We start from the raw sequence: 20,012 nt of genomic DNA on the forward strand, positions 1-20,012 counted from the left end.
TTAAAAATGGCAACTCAAGAAGGTTGTTTTAACAATTATGTGATGAAGATGTCAGATCTCTATTGTCTCATTGCAGCCTGAGGGACAGCTGGGAGGGAAGTTACTTTGAGGGATTTTTATAATGTGCCTAATTACTGATGTGTATAAGGATGATGATAACTGGATGCTGGTTTCAGGGAGGGTGGGTCAAGTTTGGTTTGGTGTGTCTGTGCTACCCACCTTGTATATCAGGGTCTTTCAAGAAATTATTAACAAAACTCTATATTCATTGACAAACATTTTTCTTTTTCTTTTTTTTAATTTTGTTTATTTATTTAAGAGAGAGAGAGAGCACAAGTAGGGGGAGCTGCAGAGGGAGAGGGAGAAGCAGGATCCCGCAGAGCAGGGAGACTGATGCGGGGCTTGATCCTAGGACCCTGGGATGGACCTGAGCTAAAGGCAGATGCTTAACTGACTGAGTCACCCAGGCCCCCCGACAAACATTTCTTAAGCATCTACTAGATGCTGAGGTGAGGGAGTCTATATTCATAAGAAGCCAAGTCATTGCCATGAGGACCTTTTCATCTAGGAGGGATGATCTGACACAGGCCCTAAGATCATCACAACAAAAACAACATTTGTTATTTATTAGGTGTGTTTACATTTATTTTCACATTTAACCCTCATGACAACCCATTGGGGTTGATATTTTTGTTTACATTTTATTAGAAAAGGAAGCCAACTATTGTTAGATCAGTAAGTGATACAGTGGGGATATGAACTTAGGTCTGACCCAAATCCCCGCTCTTTCCAAAGTGTCTGTGTCTTGCCTTAGGGGAGAGCTGTTGCGTGTATGGGGAGTAGGACCAGGAGAAGAACAGCCATGCAGCACATCAGGAATTATTAGGAATGACGAAGGAGCAAATGGAAACTGGCTCAAATTACACAACGATGACTAGGACCAACCTGTACTAGGCTCTTGCTATGTGCTTGCCTGAGTTCTAAGTCCCTGAAATTCTTCCAACAATCTGACAAGATAACTATTCTTAAATTTCCACCTGTAAGGGGCCAAGGTGCCTTAGATGTCCCTTCCCTCTGGTTCTATGAAAGGAGGGACAAGTTAGATGCCCATGGAAAAGGTAGTGAGACTTTGTGGAAAGAGTTCATGAGCTTTGGAGCCAGACAGACCCCCTTCCCCATGGCCAAGCCGTAGATGCTGGAAAGCTTACAGGGCTCCTCTGCACCTCTGATTCCTTACCTGTAAATGGGAAAATATATGTACTTCAAAGAGGTGTTAGGAGGATCATAGAAAATGTATTAAAGCCTTAGGCTCCTGGTTGGTACTCGTGAAAAAGCAGTTGTTTTTATTACCTCTGCTCCGAGCTCTGAGGACCCCATGCCAGGGCCTGGCCTGGCCACGTTAGCAGTGGAAGTCTCTCCTCTTCCCTGACCTGCTTCAGCTCCCTTTGAGCAGCCGTAGGCAACTGTCTGAAAATGCAGGAGGAGATGTGCTGCCTGTAGCTACCGCTTTGCCCGGCCGGTGCTGGCTTGGAACCCTAGCCTGGCTCTTAGGTCACCAAGGCACGTGGTCAGCCTGACTCAGATGTCTTACTCCTTTTGTAATTCCTCTGGGGATGTCCTGACCTCCAGATAGCAGTGGCTACAGTGGCGTTTGGCTTATATGAACTCTCCCTGAGCAGAGATGAGGCGTGCAAGCCTAGCAGAGGGAGGAGGGTGAGAGTGGGGGTAGGCAAAGGGAGCCCTGATGAGGAGGCCTCAAGAGGATGGAGTTCTCACCTCCAGGTACTTACTTTTCTTTTTTTTTTTAATTAAAAAAATTTTTTTTTAAAGATTTTATTTACTTATTCATGAGAGACCCAGAGAGAGGCAGAGACACAGGCAGAGGGAGAAGCAGGCTCCATGCAGGGAGCCCGATGTGAGACTCAATCGGGGACTCCAGGATCTTTTCTGTCAGCAGGTCACTTCTCAACTTGTCTCTCAAATGCCAGGAACTTGGCTGGAATGCCTCAGGCATTGCTAGGAAATACCTTTTAACTTATACCATAGCTAAATAACCCTTGCTGACTTTAACCATACTTAACGTCTTTAAATGCAAACCATTCCCAGCTTTCCATTTTGCTTAGTCCACGTCTTTAACAATCTGGTTTAAATGTCCCCTAAGCTCTGGTAATGACACCTCTGAAGGTCCCTGGCTAATCTCACTTGAATCTGAAGACAATGGTACAAGGTAAGCAGGTCAGAAATAGTTATCCCTAGATTATAGATGTGGAGTTCAGAAAGGGAGAGATACTTGCTAGGGGTCACATACTGTAAGCCTGATAGAACAGGGAGCCAAATCCTCAGGTCTCTACATTACTCTACATTTTTTATTTAGGAAGTTGACAAGTGAACTCAGTGACCTTGGAATTAAAATCCACATTCCTTACTAGGGTCTGCAAAAGCCTACTGATCCAGCCCTGCTCAGTAATCCAGTGTCTGCTGGTACCTCTGTCTCTTCCCTGTTCTTTCTCTCACCCCTCTGGCCATCTGTTATTTCCTAGATCCCCTTAAACTCATCAGGCCTTTGCATTGATGTCCTTTGCTTGGCTCTTCCATAATGACTCCTTCTCATCCTTCAAGTCCCATTTCAAAATCATTTTCTGAGGGAAAAGACCTCTACGGGAAATAGAACCCCTCTGTTATTTTCTCCCACAACATCTTTCTTCCCAGCCTTTACCTAATCTAATTATTTTATTAAATGAACATATGGATGAATACTTTGGTATCCAAGACACTCAATTAAAGTAATTTAGTTATTCATCTATTTAGCAAAAATTTTTTGAACACCTACTAAAGGCCATTCTTTCAGGAGCTAAGGTTGTGATAGTGACCAAAACAGATACCAATCTCTGCATGATGGGGAGACTTTCTAAAGGACGGAAGAAAAGCAAATGGAGTTAGTGTCACTGCAGGGCTTTGGGCTTGAATGACTGGCAGGACAGGTTGCCATTTGCTAAAATGGGGAAGGGAGCAGGTTGGGTGGATGGGAGAGTAAAAAGCTATTTTTTAAATTATGTTAAGTATGAGATGCCCTTTATACAATTAGGTGGAGATGTCAACTTGGCAATAGTGTATATGGCTCCCAAGTTCTGGGCAGAGATCGGCTGGAAATACATTTGGGAGTCATCCGAATATTAATATACTAAAAGCCAAAACTCTGGATGAATGATCTTGGGGAGTGAATGTAGTTAGAGAAAAGGCCTAAGAACTCAGCCTTCAACATTTAGAGGTCAAAGAGATGAGGAAGACACTGAGGAGTGGCAGAAAGGTAGGATAGGAAGCAAAGTCTTTGCTTGAGAATGAAGATGAAGGTGGGGCTATTGGAAGTTTGAAGAAGGAGGAGAGAGCAGGAAAGTGCCATCTAGGAGAGAGGGAGAGAAAACGAACTAGGGAAACAGTGCTCCTTGAGGCAATTTCAGGCCCTGAGGCTGGTGGTCCCTAATTTAGAGGAAGCGTGATCAGCGTTAGCAGGTGCCTTCCTCTGGTCTGTTCAGGTGTGAAGGAGCAGGTGAGAGTAGCCGGAGAGCTCGACGGTGCGGTGGGTGAGGGCTGGCGAGGACAGCGAGAATGCACCAAAGGACCTAGATGTTTGACCGTTGAGTTGACCCTGGGTCGAAAGGAAGTGAGGACAGTGAGATGGGGGAGTGAGAGGGGAGACAGGGAAAGGGGAGCTGAGGGTCCCAGGGGGTTGACAGAGGGAGCTGGAGAGGAGCTTGAAACAGAAGGTGGTAAGGCCCGAGGTGCAGCCAGAAGGGAGTAACGAGGTGGAAGGAGAAGCCAAGGCTGAGGAATGGAGAAGCGGGATACTGGAGGGCTCGCCTCTGTGCATACTGACATCATCCAGGCTCCGTCGGACTGGTTTTGGAGCGAGTCTCAGCGTGGTTTGGGGGACGCTGGGAGTGAGGAATGCGCCTGGCACACGGTGGGTTCTCTGTCAATGTCCTTTAGTCGTGTGTTTGCATAGTGCTCGGTCAGGGCGCTGGGGCCTCTCCCTCAGTTGCTTCCAAAACAGAAGTCTCTGGGGGGTCAGGACATACCTTCGTGCATGGGGGGTGGGTGGGTTCCGAGCTGGCCCTGAGGGAACATGTGCCTGGGGCTAGGCCCAGGCCCTCTGCTGGTTGCAGGCTGGACTCCCACCAGAGCCGCCCGCCTTCGGCTCGGCGGCAGCAGCAGCAGATGGTGAGAAGTGGGTGGGCTGGGGGTATCTGCAACTGATCCCACAGTTGCTGGATTAATGAGGCCTCGTGCCCGCCTTCTTTTCTGCAGTGTGCCAGCCGACAGTAGCTTCCTTTGCTGGGGTGGGTTTGTTTGTGGGAAATTTTTTGGCAGTGAAAGCTCAGCACCTGATGAAAACTTCCTCTCCCCCACACTGCTCCCCCTCCTCTCGCTCCTAGACTGGTTCTGTATATTCTGGGGCCTCCAGCCTTCCCCTGGGGTTCCTTCTGGAGTCAGCATGGTGGAGCTGAGATCACAAAAGGGGAAACTGAGGCCTAGATACTGTAATCATTCATTCTGTGGCAGGAGGCTCAGGATTCCACATACATCCCATGCCTTTCCAGGGCCTAGCTACATCCCTGGTCCACGTGGACTCCATGGGTGAGAACTTGGACGGTTCCTATTTGAGCTTCAGACATATGTAAGCATATCTGATGGGCATCGAGATCATGGGGATGGGCCACTGGCAGCCAGGTTACACTAAGGACCACAGGGTGGCAAGAGAAGACATCACTGTAAGTGAGGAGGGGGGTGGCACAGGGGACCAGGCTAGCAAACAGGCTTGGAGACAAAAGGCGCCGGGTGGGCCCTTCTTAGCCCACTGTGACCTACCCCCACCCTGGCAAATCCAAAGAGTCACTAGGGGTCTAAGCAACTCTGTGGCAGGCCTGACTCTTTCCTAGCCAAGGGGGATAAGAGAAAGGGAGGGTGCATCCTAGTGATGAGTGAGAGTGAGAGTGAGCAAGTGAGAGAGAAATGAGCCCTACAGATCTGGAGGTGAGCAAAGACGCTGAGATATTCCAGTCAGCGATGTGGTGGGAATTGGGGCCACAAGGAGCATCAGGGGCTAAAAATAGGCCAGTGCCCCTGATGGGGAGCCCTGAGATGCATGGCAATGACACTACGGAGACAGGTGGGGATGGAACTCCTAGAAGTGGGGACAGCAGGCATTTTTAAAAAAGATTTTATCTACTTATTCATGAGAGACACACACAGAGAGGCAGAGACACAGGCAGAGGGAGCAGCAGGCTCCCTGCAGGGAACCCGATGTGGGACTCAATCCCGGGTCTCCAGGATCACACCCTGGGCCAAAGGCAGGTGCTCAACTGCTGAGCCACCCAGGCTGCCCCAACAGCAGGCATTTGTAGAGGCATCAGACATCTGGGGTGGGTCTGAAGACCAACATGGTCTCATCAGTGTTGTCAGGTTGAGAGGCGCAGGCAATGACCAGTCAGACAGGGTCATAATCAAACTTAAATCAGTGAGACAAAGTCGTCTATCCTTTCCCACATAGTGACAAACATACAAAAATATATGTCACAATAGGGTAGAGGGACAGACTGTCTAGGGCCAGAGCAAACAGCTTGGGCGCTCTAACAGCCCAGGGCCTCACTCGGCTGCCCAGAGTGTTGAGGAACTAGAATGAGTACATCAATAAAAGTTCGCGCTGGCTCTTTGCTCCTCCCCGTTCGCAGACAGCCGCCCCCTCTGGTGCAGGGCCAGCTCTGTCCCCGAGACACAATGGTGCAGGTCGGAGTGAACGGATTTGGCCGTATTGGGCGCCTGGTCACCAGGGCTGCTTTTAACTCTGGCAAAGTGGATCTTGTTGCCATCAATGACCTCTTCATTGATCTCAACTACATGGTGTACATGTTCCAGTAGGATTCGGCCCACGGCAAATTCACGGCACAGTCAAGGCTGAGAACGGGAAACTTGTCATCAACGGGAAGTCCATCTCCATCTTCCAGGAGCGAGATCCTGCCAACATCAAATGGGGTGATGCTGGTGCTGAGTATGTTGTGGAGTCCACTGGGGTCTTCACTACCATGGAGAAGGCTGGGGGCTCACTTGAAGGGCGGGGCCAAGAGGGTCATCATCTCTGCTCCTTCTGCTGATGCCCCCATGTTTGTGATGGGCATGAACCACGAGAAGTATGACAACTCCCTCAAGATTGTCAGCAATGCCTCCTGCACCACCAACTGCTTGGCTCCTCTGGCCAAAGTCATCCATGACAACTTTGGCATTGTGGAGGGCCTCATGACCACTGTCCACGCCATCACTGCCACCCAGAAGACCGTGGACGGCCCCTCTGGGAAGCTGTGGCGATGGCCAAGGGGCTGCCCAGAACAACGTCCCTGCTTCCACTGGCACCGCCAAGGCTGTGGGCAAGGTCATCCCTGAGCTGAACGGGAAGCTCACTGGCATGGCCTTCCGTGTCCCCACTCCCAATGTGTCAGTTGTGGATCTGACATGCCACCTGGAGAAAGCTGCCAAATATGATGACATCAAGAAGGTAGTGAAGCAGGCATTGGAAGGCCCCCTCAAGGGCATCCTGGGCTACACTGAGGACCAGGTTGTCTCCTGTGACTTCAACAGTGACACCCACTCTTCCACCTTCGACGCTGGAGCTGGCATTGCCCTCAATGACCACTTCGTCAAGCTCATTTCCTGGTATGACAATGAATTCGGCTACAGCAACCGGGTGGTGGACCTCATGGTCCACATGGCCTCCAAGGAGTAAGAGCCTCCTGGACCACCAGCCCCAGCAAGAACAAGAGGAAGAGAGAGGCCCTCAGCTGCTGGGGAGTCCCTGCCCCAACTTAATCCCCCAACACACTGAGAATCTCCTGACCTCCACCTTACATCCTAGACCCAGAGGAAGGGGAGGGGCTTGGGGAGCCCTGCCTTGTCATGTACCATCAATAAAGTATACTGTACCCAGCCAAAAAAAAAAAAAAAACAAATTTGCTCACTGGTTGGGAAACTCTGCAGTAAGGAAAGTATTTTTTCTTGTGTAATAAGAAGTGCAGGGCAGATAATCCAGGGCTGCTGCAGCAGTTTAGAGATGCCACTAAGGACCTAGGTGCCCCATATGTTTCTAATCTGCCATCTATGGTTATTGGCTGTTGCCTTCATAATTGCCACATGGCCCCTGCAGCTCCAGACATCACATCAGCATTCCGAGGGGGAAGAAAGAAGAGGTGTAGGGGGATGATGGCAAGGGGAAAACAATGTCCGCTGAGCTTGCTCTCCTTTAAAGCGCTTCCCTGGGAGCCTCACCAGGGACTTGCTACATCTCCTTGGCTGGAGCTGTGAGACGTGACCACCTCCAACTGCCAGGAAGGCTGGAGGACGTGTCGAAGCTAGGCGTTTTGTTGCCTAATAAAATTAGGGTTCTGTTAGGAAGGAAGGAGAGAGTTCATAAGGACAGTTTTGCGCAGGTAGACCCGGACCTGCGGGCAGGAAGGGGAGGGGATGAGGCTCATTAGCAGGCAGAGCCTCTGTGGTACAGGGCCTTGAAGTTGTGCTGGGGCATCCGGACTGAGTCCCCTGGGTGACGGGGCTCCCCTCTGGGGATTTAGGCTGCGAAGGGATTGGTCAGATGGATATTTTAGCTCATTCTGACTGAGGGGACGGGAGGGGTGCAGGGGCTGAGGAGGGGGTCTCCTGTGGGGTTAGTGCCAGAACCCACAGGCGCAGGAGGGGCCCAGCTCGGTCTCTGAGCCCTGATGGAGCTCACACTAGGAGAGCGGCTTCGGGGAGGGGGGGAAGGGGATGGATTTGAGAAATATTCAAGAGGTAAGAATCAGTTTGGTGACTGGGTGGTTGGGGGAAAGGGGTGGGGTTTTTAAGAAGCCCGCTGGGTTTCCCTGCACGGATTGGGATGTGGAACAGCAGAGAAAGAGCAGGTCTGGAATATGTAATTCGTTCAAAATCACACAAGAAATTGGTGGCAGAGCTGGGAATTGAGGCCAGGTCTCCTGGCCAGTGTTCCTTCCATTACTATACTTCATACTCCAGCCTCGATCCTCTGGAACCTGGAAAACAGTCCCCTGATCCCCCTTTGTCCACCCGCCAGGTCATGAGATCCTAGGGGTGGGATTCCCATGGCGGTGGCATCGTGCTTCTGGAAGCCACGTTGACAAGGCTAAAGCGGGCGGGCCCAGGGGCCACCCAGACAGCACCCTGGCTCTGACTGGGGCAAGGGGTGCGGGGAGTGCCTGGGTTGGGCATCGGCTCTCCCACAAGTATTCCTTCTCTAATCCCTGCTTTGCGCTTGGCTGGGACATTAATTTCCTACTGCTGCTGTAGCAAATTACTACAAACTGAGTGGCTTAAAACAACACCAATTTATTCTCTTAGGATTCTGGAGGTCCTTACCCCTTTCAGCTTGCAGAAACCCCCTGCAACCACCTTCCTGGGCTCCTGGGCCCAACCTTTTGCATCTCCTACTACTGACTGATCCTCTGGCTGCCCTTGTGATCGTATTGGGCTCACGTAGGTAATTCAGGATAATCTCTCCATTTTAGGATCCTTAACTTCCGCGCATATTTGCAAAGTCATGTTTATCATGTAATAAGGTAACATACCCCAAGGTCCAAGATCAGTACGTGGACATCTTGGGGGGCATTATTCATTCCGCCCACCGCAGTTGAGCACCTTCACTGACGTTCTTTTTGTGCCCAATCTTGTGCTGACAAATAGGTCACAGCCCTTGCCCAAGGAGCTTACAGTTTAGGGGTGAAGGCAGAGATGTAAGCAGCAAACGACTCTGCAGGCTGAGGCAGGGGAGCACAGAAACTTTGGGCACCCAGGGGAGTGGTCCATTATCCGATCTAGGAAGTTAGGGAAGGAGGGAGCGGGGGGGGGGGGGGGGGGGGGGTGGCTCAGCGGTTTAGTGCCTCCCTTAGGCCCAGGGCGTGGTCCTGGGGATCTGGGATCGAGTCCCACATCGGGCTCCCCGCATGGAGCCTGCTTCTCCCTCTGCCTGTGTCTCTGCATCTCTCTCTCTCTTTCTCTCTCTCTCTCTCTCTCTGTGTGTCTCATGAATAAATAAATAAAATCTTAAAAAAAAAAAAAGGAAGTTAGGGAAGGAGCTTCAGAGGAGGTGGCTTCCATGCTGAACTTTGAGGAATGTGTGAGAATTAGCCAGATGAATAATGACGGGATGATGATGATGATGATGATGATGATGATGATGATAGCAAACATTTGTATTGCTATTTGCCAGGTTGGGCTTTAATCACTTAACACATTAATGCATTTGATTCTTTCAATACCATATGAATTGGGAACTTTATCATTGCTAGTCTATAGATGAGTAAACTGAGGCTGAGAAAAGCTGATCCATTGGCTGGAATGCAGGTCCTTCCCATTACTCTTAAGGTACAGATCAAAGTCCTTTCTGCAGTGAGGCCCTGGGGTATCGGGTTCCTGCTACCACTCCCAGCCCGGCCCTAGCGCCTTCACTGGCTCCTTGCTGCTGAGCCTCCTCTCCACCTCTGGCCCTCCGTGCTCTTCCCCTCTGCCTAGGAGGCAACATGCCCCCTCATCCTTCGGACCTCAACTCAAATGCCACAGAAGCAGGGCATTCCTTGTCCTCAGACAGGCAGGTGTCCCTGTTACTGTCAGAGCAGCCTGTACTTGACTTTAACAGCATTCATCCCCCGCTGTATACAAACATCTCTTTTGTCCCCTCATTGTATCCTTAATGCCATAGAGGAGGTGGTCAATAAATATTTGCTGAATCAAAGAAAAACATAAGGAAAATGAAAGTCTAGCAGAAAGCAGGAGCAAGACCATCAGGAACCATCTAGTCCAACACCTTCCCTTAACTTCTGGGAAACTGAGGCCCAGTGAGGTGTATTGACTTGTCCAGTGTCACACAGTAAGTCATGGGGAAGGCTGAGGATTCTGAATCCTGGTCCTGGGTCACGTTCTTGGCTCCCGTTGTGATGCTCCTGACCTTGCCCCGGTGGCCGGCTGTCCAAGTCTGATTGATCCTTCAAGGCAAAGCCGATTCCTAAACATCTCTAGGATGCCTTTCTTATTACACCTCAATCTCACCCTCCCCTGCCAAAGTTACACTTGACTGTCTTTTTTCCCTGTGCTCCCCAAACACCCTCTAGCTTTGTTCTTGTTCTTCAATGCTCTGCTTGTGTTTGAGCTCTTCCAAGGCAGGCACTGCATCTGATTCCTCCGTCCCCAGGGAGGCATGCACGCAGCAGTACAAATGTGGTGTGTGAAGTGTGCTGTGAGACAGGAAAGGAGAGGGATATGGGATTGTCCAGGAATCCCTAACCCAGCCTGAGGTCAGGGAAAGTTCTCAGGAGGCTGTGAACCATGAGCTGAACAAGCAGGATTGGCCATGTGGACTGTGCAAGTGTTCATGTGTGTTTTGAGTGACAAAGGGCCTGGGGTTGGGGGGGAGGAGGGGAAGGGCTTTTTAAGGAGAGGAATCCTAATGTTTGTAGGATAGAATAAGGAGCTAGTCACCAGGGATGGGGTCGGGGAACCCAAAGTCCTTTTTCTCCCAAAGATTCAAATGCGGGGATGGAAGGAGCTCCCAAGGGTGTTCCCCAGCTAGCTGAGCAGGCAAGACAGGCCAACTGGGTGACAAACGGGGGAGGGCTGCCCTTTACAAATGGTCCAATTGGATCCCTTTCTTGTCTTGAGTCAGAACTTATGAGTCTTTCTTGTGCCCACAGCTAAGATGGGGAGGGCTTGGGGGTGCCCTCTTCCTCTGCCCTGGTGTCTCCGCCGGCCACCTGGCCCGCTGAGCCCCTGCTGGGGGCAGCTCCCCCAGGCCCTCCTTTGCAGCTCTCCGCACAGGACTGCAGCCCGGCCTCAGCCACCTGCACTGGGTGGTCTGTGAAAAGGAGAATTCACGGAGACAGTAGCCTCTAAACGCCAACCACCCAGGGCCCGCACGGTCCCTCTCTCTCAAGGACCCTCGCCGGCCGCTGGGAAAGGGACATCCTTGAAGGTGAGGTGAGAAGGTCACTGCGGTGGCCGGGCACCCGGGGTGGGGGAGGGGTGTGCACAGGGCCTGTGTTGCCGAGGGGCAGTCAGAGCCCCGATGGCATGTGGCTGGAGTTGCTGTCGTATTTCAAGAGAATTGCTCTAATTCCATGAGGCCGAGTGAGATTTCCCAGTGCTCGCTCTCCCTTCATCCTACTATTTCCCCCCTCCTGAGGCTTTCTGTGCTCTTTCCATCCATCCATCCATCCATCCATCCATCGGCACCCGCCAAACCCACTTCCCCTGCCAGAGGGTCTGGCCCAAGCGCCTTTCCTCTGGGAATCTTTCTGGCTACAGTTGAATTCCTACCCCCGTTGACCCATAGACAGCAGAAGTTTGAACTGTGAGCGTCCATCTATACACGGATTTTTTTATAGCACTGTGAATATGTTTTCTTTTCCTTATGATTTTCTTAATAACATCGTCTTTTCTCCAGCTTATTTTACTATAAGGATAGAGTATATAACACGTACAACATACAAAATACGTGTTAACTGTGTGTTATTGGTAAGGCTTCTGGTCAACAGCAGGCTGTTAGTACTCAAGTTTTGGGGGAGTCAAGAATTATATGTGGATTGTTGACTATGTGGTGGTCAGTGCCACAGGCCTCGTGTTGTTCAAGGGTCAAATGTATTCCTCATCAAGTGCCAGGAACTTGACATATTTTACCTCTAATCCTTCTTTATCTGATCACAAATCTCAGAGACACTAAATGAGTAACCCAGGGATCCAGACCTAGAACTTTCTTTCCCTCAAGCATATTCTCCTTCCACCAGGCTACACTCTCTTTCCTTCCTGGCTACCAAAATACTGTTTCACTCCACACAAATTTTCAAAATTTCCTGTAATTCTCTTTACAGCACAGAAACTACCTGGCATGGCTACCTAATTGTTTCATATATCTTGTCTTTATAACAAAAGTCTAAATGTCCTTCCCTTTGCCTGTTTGTTTCCTGTCACAATCCACTGCACAAAATAGGTGGCAGAAAAAAGTGTTGAATATGTTTGCTTATCGCTGTGCCCCCTAACTCAGCGCCTGGCATGTGGTAGATGTCCAGGGTAGGGATTCAGGTGTAGACAAGGCTTAGGCTGGGTCTCCACCCTCAGCCTGCCATACCTCACAGGTAGGTGGCTGTGCGACAAGTGGTGGTATCACACTGAAAGGCCATCAGTGTGGTTTAGTGGAAAGACATTGCAGTGACAACCTGGGTATAAATTCCAGGTCTGCAACATGCTGTAAAATCTTGGGCAAGGTACTTAATATCTCTGAGCCTATTTTTTCAGATGTAAAATAGGGATTATACTATGTGCCTCCTAGGAATGTTCTAAGGATTCAGAGGCAATACGGGTAGGAAAAGGAGCTCTCATCGTGGTGCTAGTGTTCACAGGACACCTTCATCTCTTAGGGAGACTTGGAGGGCCAGCTCTGAGGGTGGCTGAGTTGGCTTGTAAGCATTTCTTACCTTACGGTTCTATCATCAGTTCCTTTCTACCTTATTGACTTTTGGTGGTTTGAATAGACTTGTCAACGAAATTTTCATTTTTAAAAGCTGTTGCTCATCAGTATTTAAAAACTCTCATTTTTAGTTTTTCCTTGCCAATTTGCGTATAAACCACTGTTACTGGATCTGTTTTTCCATTAAAGATTTGGGGATTAGCCCCAGGCACAAAGCATTAATGTTATTTCCCTTGTCCCTTACATAACAGGACTCATCTCTACCTTTAATTGAAGTAAGGACCATTTGGTAACGGTTTTGGTTCTAATTATGATAGAATTGGCTCATAGCCAGGATGGTATAACTAGGGGCTTTGGGGTCAGGCGGATCTGGGTTTGAATTCCATTTTTACCACCTACCTGCTTGCACAAGATAACAAATCTCTCTGAGTCTCTTTTTGCTCTATGTAAAAGGAGGATACTCTTAACTGATTTTGCCGAAGGACCAAACGCTAAACGTATAGTGCCTGGCATAGCAGAACGGTAATAAATGCTAGTGCTCTTTCTAGAAATAATCTTTTAAACCTCAAGGACTTTGGTGGAAACTGTTTAAGATAATTACATGGTATCCTGGAGTGGCATGTGAGTCTACTTTGCATTTGAACCACTAGCAGATTAAGCCGGACTTGCACAGGGAAACCTTCCTGTAATTAACCTGGGGTTGGGTGATTTTAAGCCAGTTTTCATCCTGCCGCAGAAACAAAAAAGAGGAGACTGAAGAAATGCTACTCCTTTAATTGAAGGAACACTTTTATGTTCTCAAGTCTATTTTAATCTTAAGTGCCGATTATGCATCATTCTCTCCTGTTAACAGACACTTCTGTAAGTGATCTGCATGGCGAGAAATATGATTCTTACATAAATACTGTACCATGAGAAATTACCTTATTACTTAATATGCCAAAAAGCTAATAAGATAAAGGAATGGTACGAGTCATTTTTGGACAATATTAAAACTTGATTTTAGCTCATGGAAATAAAATGTAATTTCCTTTTATTATTCTCTTTTCCAGGTAGGACGAAGGCAGTGGAGGATGGAGGGATATTATACAGCTGTGTTCCAGGGGCTCTTCTTAGGGCTGTGGAATGGATCCAGGCAGGATGGACTCGAATTAAGATTGTAATGACTCTTCCGTTTAGAAAACACACTCTTGCTGTTAATGATGCCTTGTCAGGAATGATTTTTTAATTTGCAAATGAAAGTAAAACACCCATTTCCTATTCAGTTGTATGAATGCTTGCCTCCGTGTGTTTGCATGCGTATGTTGGTTAAAGAACAAAGGCATGGTGCCTGCAGAAAGTTAAGTGCAAAACAATGTGAAGAACTGAGAGTTTCCTGAACCAGCTCTGGTGAAAGGCGATTAAGTGCCAAATTTTGACACGGCTAAGGTAGCTAGACACAAATACTGTCTGCAGAGAAGCACTATGAGACTTTGAGTTTCAAATGTACTTTTAAATGTTCTCTGGGATTGAAATTTTTTTATTTATAAATGAACAAATAATGACTAGTCTTGTTGAAAGAAATTTAAATAGGACCCAAGTTGATAAAATCTTCTGGCTGTAATAACATTTGGTCATTGCTTGATCTTCGCTGCCAGATGTAGTTAGTGTTGATGCTGGTGATGATGCGGGATGGTTACAGACACAAGCGCATGTTTTTTGCCTTCCTTTCTTCCTATCGGTTTGACAGAAATAACACTAAGTAAATGCCTTCAGCCTTCCCTGGCATGCAATTTTTCATCCAAGCAAAACATAATGTACCTAGGACCTAAAAGAAATGTAATAATTTCTGCATTCTTGTGATTTGTTAAAACTTTCCCACAAACACCTACAGAAACTATATAATGTTTGCCTGGAGATTTAAGGTAACAGGCTTACACTCACAGCAAGATGAAATTTTTATTAGATGTTAGGCAGACATGTTATGCTGATGTTGAGAAGTGCTGCCAAGAGAGTGTATGTAGAATGGCCTGTTATGGATATTTTACAGACCTATTTAAACGCCTACAGCCATTTGTGAAACTTTCAGGATAGATCTGTTGGAAGCCGGGGAGTGAACATTAGGAACTGGTAAGATTCCACCGACTTCTAATATTCCAAAATAATATATCCATTTGCTTAAAGTGCACTAAAACGACACCTTTAAGGATCAGAGGTGGTGATGATTAGTAATAACCATTGCAGGTTTAGCAGTGACGTTTTTAGATCGTATACACACATTGTGAAGCTCTGTTATTCCTGGGAGCAGCTAGGAGTTTGTCCATTTTTCTTCAGAAAAGGAACATAGGGGCTTGTCTTTAAATAAAACTAAAATAAGAATCTTTAAGTTCAACTACGTGAAGTTCAGGCTGACTTAGTTTTAATATTTAGCTTGGTTAATTAAATCCCATTCTTTGCCCTGAATTTAATTATCCCAACCATTGAGGTAATTTAATATAATAATAAAAAGGGGGGTGGCTAATGAGAAATGGAAGAGAATCTGACTATTCCTTCATCTGGCTCAGTGGGAGCATTTCTTCTGCAAGTGTCAGTTTATGGACGGTGATGGTTTATGGGGCATTATGAATTTTCAATTAGGGAGAAAATGGAAACGAAAGACAGACAGTAGATCATCCAAGAGTGATCGTATCAGGAAATCACTAAAAAGCTCATCTGTAAAGTTCAAGGCATTATTTTAATATGACTTCATGATACCTTAGGCATTTTGTGCCGCCTCTCAGGGGAGCTCAAAATCCATGGCTTTTTTTAACTTTTATTTTTTTTTATATACACTGTTTAAGTCCTTGCTTAGGGTTTCTATTTAAGGTAAGAAAGTCAAATATTTGCCGCTTCTATGCAAAAGTGAATGCTAAAATAAAAAGGTGACCTTTCTTGTTTAGCTGTCACTTCCAATGCAAAGGTCTGTTTTAAGGTCTGTTTCCTTAAAACTGCGCAAGCTCTGTGACCTTGATGCTGAGGTGCTGTGCAGTACAATCAGACTGGGATCCAAAACCCAGCTGGGAACTTGCTGGCTGTTTCAAGCAGCTTATTCTATTGTGCCTCAGTCTTGCCATCTGTGAAATGAGGATAGTGCTATCCACTTCCCCCGGATTGCTGGGGAGCCAAGTGGGAGAATGCAGAGGGCACCACACAGCCTGACAATAGATGCTCTGCAAATAGTGATCTCCTTTCTTCTGAATAAGTCACAGATAAGTTATAAATGGATAACAGACGCCAATGTATCATCATGCCAAACATAAAGCCAAACGTGCCAGCTCGTTATCAATCAGGGCAGTGTTCCTCACTTTAAAGTGCCGGTGATTCACCTGGGAATCTGCTTAAATATAGATTTGCATTCAGCCCAAGATTCTGCATTTTAACAAGCTCCCAGATGATGCAGATACTGGCGGCTGGAGCCACACTTTCAGTCATAAGGAACTAGGCCAGTGACTTTTGAATACAGAATTGACTTGGAGAGACTGGGCTAAGTTGCAAAGAACAATTTTACTCTACTTTGTTTGTTTGTTTGTTTGTTTTTGCATTTGTTTAATGATAAAATTATTGGGGAAATCTGAAGATGCTACAAAAAAAAGTTTGAGTGAACACATTTAAAAATCTGGGAAGCTCAAATCCATTCTACACACTTTCATTTATTGTCTGGACAGATAAAGTACAAATAATTCAAACACAACAAGGTTATGGAAAAAAAAAAAACATTTACAATACTTCCCCTCAGAAATCATCTAAACTAGCAAGATTAACATGAAGTCATTCATTATAACTAAAGTATACAACTGCCTGGTCCTAAGATTTTTTTTCCCTTTTTTTTCCCCCAAGAGTGAACACATTATAGAGAAGAGATTTTTGGCATGCCTTTCCCACTAATGCTCAGCAAATGCATCAAAACTTTGCCAGCAAACTGCGTTCATTCATAGCAGGCGATGTAAAAAGTTTTCCCTGAATGTTGAACGAGTGTTCTCTGAACTGAAATCTGGTGGTTGTTTTTTTTTTTTTTTTTTTTTCCGCAACCGAAAAGAGGAAAAAAAACAGAAAAAAAATGTAAAGGAGGAGTCTATGATGCAGCCTTGGTTTTCGTGATCTGTCTACCACTACGACTGCTACTACAAAGCTTGCCTCTTCAGTGTGAAAACAACAGTTCTCTCTACATGCACTTAGTGGGTTCAGCATGGGAAAAAACGCACAAAATAAGCACAAGTTATAAATAACCATAACGTTTTATTACCATTAAGACTAAACTTGTATTGAAAAGATTTTATATAACAAGACAAGAAAAGCAATAGCAAATTTAACTATCAACTAGATTATGCATAGCGAGTAACTGTTTCTATTACCCAGGGAAGAGCATGAACCCTTGTATTTTTTTGTTTTGTTTTTGTTTTAAATATATAACCGTACAAAGCACAAACATACTAAAATGATCAGTGCACTGGACGCGGGAGGATGCTCCCTCAGTCATTTTGTTCCCTTAGCTCTGTTTTGTTTTCCCCAATCTGAATTACATTAAAATAAAGACCCAGTTGTTTTTATTTTTCTACTGTGCAGTAAGAAAAAATATTCACAACAAACATGACAATATATCAAACAATAGTTCTACACAAGTTACCTTGATACCTCTTTAACTGTCACTTAAATATCATAAGAAAACATTGTAAGACATATACAAACAAAACTAGCCAAGTGTTACAACTTATAATAAATTAACCCAAAGAAAAAATAACTTTATATATATATATTTATATTGTATATACACATACACACACAACAGAATGACACAATAATATGCTTCTTCCCATAGTTTAAGTAAACAAATAAGTAGTCTAGCCAATCTAGCTATATTTGATCTCGGCCATAGGCATCATCACATCGGCGATTAAATAAATAAGTGTTTCAAGCAACATAAACAGTGTTTCAAATGTACCAACACAGCCCAATTCTATCAGCATGGGCTACAAAGTGAATTTGAAAATTCCTTAATGAATTTAAAGCAAATGTATCTTTTGTTTTCCTCTCCTAAACACATTACATTTAACTATGATACTAAGATATGTAAATAATTTCGTAGCACCTACTGCTCAAACTAAGGAAGTTTTAGATCAAAAGGAAAATTAATCTTTTTAATTTTTGTTCTGCTGACATCCCATACTGATGACTTAAAGAAAAACTGTCTTTCAACTCATCTCCTTGCTTTTGGGTTTTGACTGTGGGGAACTGTGGTACCCTGGGTAGAACGAACACTCCTTTCCCCTAGTAATTAATAATTGTTTTTTATTATTATTACATGCTATGAAAAGATATGAAGATCATCTGTTTATAGCCCATCCTTCAAAAAACAGTCTACGAATCCAGTTTAAAACACACATCTTGATCTCTAAAAAGTTACCAGTGCAGTATGAACGCGACAAAGTTGTCAATTTCCCCTAAATTAGCCAGTCAAAATATTTTTTTCTCAAATCCAGATTCTCTTGTAAAAATTCTTTATATTTTATAAAAATAGATTTTTCTTGAAACCCATTTTCAGCAAAGAGACCACCTCTTTGGCAACAATGTTAATGTTATTAAATTGTTAATGTCATCAGGTATCCCCCTTGCCCCCATCCCCTAACAGAAGACTGTTTTTAGTTCACATGATATAAAAGAAAAAAGGAAAAATAAAAAAATTTGCAAAAGTTTTTTTTTCATTTTTGCAATTTTTATTATTCCTCTTTTGATTTGTGTGGGGGGTTTTTACCAATCTGATTGGATCAACTTTGTGACAAAAAAGAAAAATCTTTTTTTTTTCTTTCTTTGAATCCCATTACTTTGTAAAAATTGTTTTATTTTTATTATTTTTTTTTTGTTTTTTGTTTTTCTTCTTCAAATGAGCGAATGGTCATCTTAAAAAGACCCACCTTCAAGGAAGGTAGTAAAGTTAGCTGGCTGGGTTAAAATCCCTGCACATCGCTATCTATGTATATTATATTCAACAACGACAGCTATGAAAGAACATTCAATGCATCAAAGGTATTTTTTTGTTTTTTTTTTTTTCTTTTTTTCTAAGCATTATAAAATCCTTTCCTGGTACACGTCAGGATAATCCAATGTTTTAATACTTAGGCAACACTGGCTTATAAAGTCCATGGTTGAATATAAGCCTCGAAAAGTTTGTTTCTCTCTCTTTTGTGTGTGTGCGTGTGTATGTGTGTGTGTGTGTGTGCGCGCATGTGTTTTGTTCGTATATATTTATATATATATTTTAATAAGTAAGGATGGGAAATTCAGGACTTGTGGGCTTTGTTGGTTTTAAAGGAAACTTGCAACACTCGGTCTCCTAGGCGGTACCCGTTGAGGCTGGCAATGGCCATGGCCGCCTCATCATAGTTGGTCATGGTGACAAAGCCGAAGCCCTTGCACTTGTTGGTGTTGAAGTCGCGGATGACCTTGACGTTGTTCACGGCGCCGAAGGGGCCAAAGAGCTGCCAGAGGACACTCTCGTCGGAATCAGGGGACAGGTTGTAGACAAAGATGCACCAGCCCGTTCCCGTGTGACCAGGGATGTTCATTCCCACAAGGCTTGTCATCCCATCAATTGTGATTGGGGAGAACCTGGGGGAACAGGTAGAAGGGGGGACTGGTCCAGACATCAGTCTGACCACGGATAACACACAGATGCACAGACACAGACATGGGGCAGAGGGCTGAGTGAGTGTTTGCAAGGAGAGTCTTCAGGGTTTAAAAACCATAACACAAAAAAACGAGTGTCTGTGGCATTTCTTTTGAATGGAAAGGCTAAACTGGCTAAGGCCCATATATGGCAAGAAAAAGGCTAGGTCGATTCCTAATAACCACAAGGAACTCCCAGAGCAAGGCTCCATTATGCTTCTGCCACAGTATATGGTCATAGGGTCTCCCACCCTGATCCTTCTTGTCCCTCCCCACAACAGACAGTGAGCTCTTGGGAGGAGGAGCTCGGTTTCATTCATTCTGTTGCTCTACTTATTTATTCAGCTGGGCACATACGGGAACATCACAGACATAGTGACACATAGAAAATAGACTCTCAGTAAATACTTCTTGATTGCATGAGTGAATAACATTGGTGGATATCAATGCTTGGGAAATTTTATTTATTTTTTAGGGCAGATTTGGAGATGGCCCCAGGAGTGCTCAAGTCTACCGTCTTTGCAGTCCCCTGACTTATGGTTGTCAAAGATCTCTTGATATTTTGAGGAGAGAGACACATGAGAATGAACAGACATAACTTGTTATTAATCAGATGGGTGGTTCTGTTTCATTTAGCATCTATTCAAAAGAGTTCCAAAAGAAAAACCCCCAAGCCATAATAATAAAGACATTATCACTCCTTGATGCTATATTATCTGGAATTCATTTCTAAGCATCACAGGAGTGAGATTTCAAGTGGTTTGTGCATTTATGTATCTTGAATTAGAAAAGCTGAAAACTGTTATTTGCCCTATTACAGCTA

General features: G+C 45.4%; 1 protein-coding gene and 1 pseudogene across 5 annotated transcripts in view; one reads left to right on the forward strand and one right to left on the reverse strand.

Moving 5' to 3' along the window:
• The first annotated feature begins 5,618 nt into the window (after window positions 1–5,618).
• Window positions 5,619–6,974, forward strand: LOC112642238 (glyceraldehyde-3-phosphate dehydrogenase-like; annotated as a pseudogene).
• Window positions 6,975–16,745: 9,771 nt separating this feature from the next.
• ELAVL4 (ELAV like RNA binding protein 4) overlaps window positions 16,746–20,012 on the reverse strand; it is a 91,530-nt gene continuing 88,263 nt past the window's right edge. For 4 of the 5 annotated variants that reach the window (XM_025420126.3, XM_025420128.3, XM_025420132.3 and 1 more), the window contains one exon: window positions 16,746–19,174. In XM_025420126.3, coding sequence (XP_025275911.1) covers window positions 18,805–19,174 — 370 coding nt within the window. In that variant the 3' untranslated portion in view covers window positions 16,746–18,804. The remainder of the gene's footprint in view (window positions 19,175–20,012) is intronic. The other variant, XM_025420130.3, reaches the window with a different exon arrangement.

The sequence above is a fragment of the Canis lupus genome, chromosome 15 (assembly GCF_003254725.2).
Source record: "Canis lupus dingo isolate Sandy chromosome 15, ASM325472v2, whole genome shotgun sequence".
Taxonomy (NCBI): Eukaryota; Metazoa; Chordata; class Mammalia; order Carnivora; family Canidae; genus Canis; species Canis lupus.